Raw genomic sequence first — 6,000 nt, 5'->3', positions numbered from 1 at the left:
TCTTTCCCATAGCTGTCGAGTAAAAGTAAAGGAGACATATTTTGATGAGGTAGAGAACTTATCGCATTTAGTTCCAGCGCGCTAAAGGGGAGTTACAAAAATTAACCTTCTAGAATGCGAAAAAAGATCTACTCCGCTTTGTTTTATGCAATTTTAAAGTGTTCATTTTCGGCCTATTACAATTCTTGTTACTCTAAAAATCACATAAAAATACAGCGAGCGAATAAGGAAGGTGTTCCTTTTAGGAAATTTTAACAACAATAATGCTGATTACATGGCTTATAGACCATTTTCATAATGAAAATTATTCATCTTAGCAATATAGAGCATAACAGTGATTTCAAGAAAAATTTAATGGGCCAAAGAGAAGGGACCATTGACATTCTCTAGGTCCCAGCATCGACGGCCTTGTTCTAAAAGTCTTGTCCTTGTCTTTCTTACAACGTAATTCTTGACAACAGCCCGGCAATAGAGTAGACGCTGATAGGTCTTTTAGATCCTGTAGGCAACCAGAATATGATTCCGCTTGGATTATAGACCACCAGAATATCATTTCATTTGCATTGTAGTACCTTTTGGATACTATTAGTATACTTCTTTACCTCAAATGCATTTTTAACTCAAATCAGAAGCACCTTCTTTTTAAAATGTATTATAATGACCGAATGAACTTTCTTCGTACAAATTTATGTATTTGATGATAAGCAAGTACAAAAAATCTGTGTGTGTGTATCAAAGAAAAAGTAAATGCCTTGTTTAGAGAAATAGCCACAGTAACATTTCACATTTGTCAAATATTAAATATGTACTTTGTGTTTTGTGTTTTTTTTGTCTTTTGTTTAATTTGAAATTGTTATTATACAAAATTAAGTAGTTAACATTCAGCGTTCATGTTCTTGCGTACACAAAACAAACCTGTTTGTTTTTTCGTTGCGCGGATTAGTATTATAGACTAGCAATATAATATAGACTAGTTAAAATATTATAAAATAGTAATTTATGTAAAACACACAAAAGTAAAGTGGCCTTATAACAAGAAATTTAGTAACGCAAAAAACATGCTTTTGTTTTACCTATAAGAACAATACGTTACCTTTCCATTCTATTTTTAGTATATTTTTATATTTTTGTTATATTGTTCCTCATAGAGAATTTTAAGCTTTGCGATGCCAATTTTTGAGGTACTGATACTTCATAATTATTGGTTCCTAATACCACTTCCCATCCAACCTCAAACGACCGGCCATGCGTTATAAACGATGCTATTGTGATTAGTCGACCAAAACGACACTTATTTTCATTCCAAAATCAGCATGGTGTCGTCTTCGAGAAAGTATAAAAGGCGAAAAAACTGGTAAAAAATCATTTTCACTTGAAAGAGCTATAAGCAGGCTTCTTCAAGAGTTGGAAACACCAGGTAGGTAATGTGCTCAATTTGAAAATGTCTGATGTTCACTTGTAAAATTACTCAGTGATATCCTGCTTCTCGATATACATTTTTTATTTTTTTGTTGTAGATTCAAGATGAAGCTTTGGATACTTCTTGCTTGCTTCCTTGTTGGAACACTAGCTGGTAAGTACAGCGCACAAAGTACAGCTTATAAGACATTGGCAACTTCAATAATTTTAAGTCCCTGTGGCATACCGACACTGTGTTAGGAAGTTTTTTTTATTTGTTTTAGTATTTGCAGAAGAAGATGTCCCCAGTCAGGATGAGGGTAATGATTTCTATTGCGTATTTCGTAATGCACCAAACTTCAGTAAAAAGAATACTTCGATTTTGTCAGAGCTGATAAATTTATACTTTTTTGGTTCTACACATAGACGAAGAGAGCGATCCTAGTACATATACCTACAAAGTTTATCCTTATGGCAAACACGGAAGTCGGTATGGCGGTTATGCAGGAAGACGTGGCGGATATGGTGGTTACGGAAGCCGATATGGAGGTTATGGACATGGTAAATACGGAGTGGGTTACGGAAGTTACGGAGGACGTGGATACTCTGGCTACGGACATAAAGCATATGGTGACCCATCCTACAAAGTATACAAGAGCGTCTATCCATACAAAAAACACGGAGGCAGGTATGGCGGTTATGCAGGAAGACTTGGTGGGTATGGCGGAAGATATGGTGGTTACGGACGCCGATATGGAGGTTATGGACATGGTAAATACGGAGTAGGTTACGGAAGCTACGGAGGACGTGGATACTCTGGATACGGACGTAAAGCATATGGCGATCCATCTTACAAAGCATACAAGAGCGTCTATCCTTACAAAAAACACGGAGCCAGATATGGCGGTTATGCAGGAAGACTTGGTGGGTATGGCGGAAGATATGGTGGTTACGGAGGCCGATATGGAGGTTATGGACATGGTAAATACGGAGTAGGTTATGGAAGCTACGGAGGACGTGGATACTCTGGTTACGGACGTAAAGCATATGGCGATCCATCTTATAAAGTATACAAGAGCGTCTATCCATACAAAAAACACGGAGGCAGATATGGCGGTTATGCTGGAAGACTTGGCGGGTATGGCGGAAGATATGGTGGTTACGGAAGCCGATATGGAGGTTATGGGCATGGTAAATACGGAGTAGGTTATGGAAGCTACGGAACACGTGGATATTCTGGTTACGGACACAAAGCATACGGTGATCCAACATACGGATACGGAAGCGGATACGGATATGGTGGTTATGGAGGACGCGGCTATGGAAGTGGTTATGGTTATGGTGGTCGAGGAGGATATGGTGGGTATGGCTACGGTCATAAAGCATACGGCGACCCTACTTACGGTTACGGAAGCGGATACGGATATGGTGGTTATGGTGGACGCGGCTATAGGAACGGTTATGGCTATGGTGGTCGAGGAGGATATGGTGGATACGGCTATGGACGCAAGGCGTATGGCGATGAAGAATAAATTTTTGTATTTTAATAATTGTAACTAGATTGGAGCTTGAATAGATATATTATCTACTAAAACATTTTTATTTCTTTTTCGTAAAAGATTGTAAACATGTCTATCTATTAAGCATTTATGAAATTCAAAAAGGCACAAAAAGTAATACCCTCTGTTTTGAACAAATTCACTTATATTGCGAAATTAGCAGTTATAATAAGTAGCAATAACGAATGAGGAAATTTAATTTTAATGAAACAAGTAAAAAGTTACGAGGTTTCTTTGTTTGATGCCGTAGTTAAAATTGTACTATAAGGAACATTTTTATTTTTTGGTTAACTTTTTGAAATCCAAGACAAAAAAGTTGGTTCTTGTCTCTTTATTGGATTGATTTTAACTACTACTTCAGTGTTTTCTTTGTTCCCAGTTCCACCTTTTTCCATAACTACATAAAAATCTTAAGGAGTGTCAGCAATTGAAAGTTTGGCAGCAGGGAGGCGGACTTCAACTTTACCCTTCTTTTGAATCAAATCAAACTTTTTATACTTATGCTACGTAGTGAAAGGAACAAATTGGCAGCACTTTATCAAATATCAAATAATCAGAATGCCTTAATAATAGAATTATTTGCGGAACAAATTTTTCTGATTGACGCCTTAAAAGAGTTGTGAATTGCGGAATTAATTTTTGCGAATCTGTCTTCCTAGGAGATAATTAGGGAACTTATTTTTGCGATTTCAATATTTTGAAGATTTTTTTCCTTCAAAATATCATAAAGATATTCTATTTTATTTAGTTCATATTCTGCCAAAAAAATCGGAACCCAGAACCCGAAAAAACGAAAATTAAAGAAAGAACAAGGTCTGTCAGTAGTACCATAGAACTGAGTGATTCTGAAAAAAAGAAAGATAATATATTGTAACGAATTCTATTTTTATACTGTTGTATTTTCATTATTTTTCAAATATGATAATTGACATAAAAAATAGGTAGGGAATAAAGATTCTCTACATTTTTTTTAACTTCTACTCAACTAGACTTTTAGGTTAACTTTAGAAAATACGAGATTAAATTTTGCAACACGCAAATTTTTTTTAGTTCCGCGAAATCAAATATTGCGATTTTTCAAAAATAAGTTCCGCAACATTTTGTGACCGCAAAGATTTACGCCCTTAAGGTAATCAGGTGTCCAAAATTTGCAGAATGATTCCTCTTGATGAAATAAATCTCTCTTTTGAGTTTCAAGTTCTAAAAATAATCTTATTACATTTAGTTATTAACTTCTTTAAATTAAATAGATGTCTTAGACTATTAGGGGTAGTTTCGACTAATGGCCAATATCTAAGGTTTTAAAAGGCATGGGATTTATAAATGTGCCATGCGGGTGTAATAAAAAATATAAAAATTCGCAGCATAAACAAGCAGCATAGTAAAAAAGAAGGAAAATACGGGACAGTATTGACCAACGTCAAAGAATACATGACAGAGGTCAATATTGGAAGGTATGGCCCGAAATACATAGTTATTATATGGAATATATTCAATATAATAACTACATATAATACTAATATATTACAACAGAAAATATCACGATGTAGAAACCATCTTTTTATTGAAAACATGTCTTTTATGAAACGCGCATTTGAACTAAAAAATATATTTTCGAAATCGAATATCACGTAAACATTGAATGTTTTTATTGTACAATATAAAGTTTTTGAGTAAATTTAGTCATGTTTAAAACAAAGAAAAATAAAATTAGTTGTTTCTTATTGACTATTATCTTCTAAAATTACACTTCGTCGCTTGCGAGGCGAAGAAATTAGATCTGGACCAAAGTTTGTGGCAAATGTACAGTTATTTATCGAAGCTCTTTCAAAAAATAGTTTTTCAAACTCCAATTTTGTAGAAGCTGTTGTTGAATTGTTTGTAAAATTGAGTTACTTTGACCAGAGCGAGATGAGATAACATCATATATTTTTGGGGGGATATTGAAGCCGTGTTGTAACGTTGTAACTCTTTAAACCTTTTTTAAAGGATTTATATCTTGGTTAGTAACAGTTGCTATTCGAGTGCTACGATTTTAAACTTTGTCTGCTGTGTTACTTTCTAATTCTTTCTTTAAACTACTCATGAATTCGCCAACAGACCCTTTGGTAACTTAGTTTGGGAAGTGCCAGATTTTATTAAGGCATATTTCAAATTATGTTTATGACAAATTTGTAAGAAAAAAGGGAGAATCTTTCTTTACACCTTTTACTAGGGCAATGTAAAACATGGTCCTTGAATATTATTACTTGACACCTATCACTTCCAAATGCTTTCGGAATAAATGACCTTTTGTGACACAGTGCTCTTACACTATTTCAAGTTTTCGTGCTTTTTTCTGTATCTTGTTGAAAACTTCCTCTCTAATTTTAACGTCTCCTAATTGCATTTTTCTCCCCTCATCCTTGGGACGATGACCAAAATGCACCAACCAAACATTTGGCTAATGGAACCTATTATTTACGCCACATTATATTGTTTTAAAAAGAATATCTAATTTTTTAGCAATAATTGCTCGAGCAGTATTTTGTTTATTGCCTTTACCCATTACGTGAAAAAGCACCTTTCTTGAATTAGTAAAAGCAAGTCCTTCTTGTTACTCATAATTTAAACCTGTTTCGACCAGTACACTTTGTAATGAATTTCTTACCAGATAGAATATCAGAATGATAAAGTTTCCCTTTATTGTTTTAGTTTTCATTGAAAATCGGCATAAAACACTGTCAAGGTAAACAATTACTTGCTGTAATGTATACGGAATTAAAAACATATATACATACTTTTCTAGATGTAAACAAAAAACTTGTTGTCTGATAGTTTCGGTAATTACTATAGATATAACACTTGTGGATAAAAAACGTATTTTGTGTAGCACCTATTCCCTACATAATCTTTATTTATTTATTTATTTATTCGCAAATATCTATACAGGATAAAAAACTTCAGTTTCTAAATACATATTTACAAAATATTTTATATAAAGAAACTGTTATCAGTGTTTGTCCTGTTATATGCTAAAAATTAAAACAGAAACAGCATAAAG

The 6,000-nt window shown here is 34.0% G+C and overlaps 1 protein-coding gene across 1 annotated transcript; it reads left to right on the top strand.

Moving 5' to 3' along the window:
- The first annotated feature begins 1,313 nt into the window (after positions 1-1,313).
- Positions 1,314-3,018, top strand: LOC130630016 (shematrin-like protein 1). The gene is made up of 5 exons (XM_057443413.1): positions 1,314-1,333; positions 1,382-1,417; positions 1,518-1,573; positions 1,683-1,718; positions 1,825-3,018. Exons 1-5 carry the CDS (start codon positions 1,314-1,316, stop codon positions 2,928-2,930), a joined length of 1,254 nt encoding a protein of 417 aa, XP_057299396.1. The 3' UTR covers positions 2,931-3,018.
- The last annotated feature ends 2,982 nt before the right edge of the window (positions 3,019-6,000 follow it).

Source organism: Hydractinia symbiolongicarpus, chromosome 2 (genome assembly GCF_029227915.1).
Source record: "Hydractinia symbiolongicarpus strain clone_291-10 chromosome 2, HSymV2.1, whole genome shotgun sequence".
In the NCBI taxonomy this organism is placed as follows: Eukaryota; Metazoa; Cnidaria; class Hydrozoa; order Anthoathecata; family Hydractiniidae; genus Hydractinia; species Hydractinia symbiolongicarpus.
This window is presented reverse-complemented; position numbering and strand designations above follow the sequence as displayed.

What these genes read in the sequence shown, in the direction of transcription:
- LOC130630016 (XM_057443413.1), top strand. Translation starts at nt 1,314, where the DNA reads ATGGTGTCGTCTTCGAGAAA. An exon ending in CCTTGTTGGAACACTAGCTG is followed by an intron (nt 1,574 to 1,682) that starts GTAAGTACAGCG and finishes TATTTGTTTTAG; the next exon opens with TATTTGCAGAAGAAGATGTC. An exon ending in TGTCCCCAGTCAGGATGAGG is followed by an intron (nt 1,719 to 1,824) that starts GTAATGATTTCT and finishes TTCTACACATAG; the next exon opens with ACGAAGAGAGCGATCCTAGT.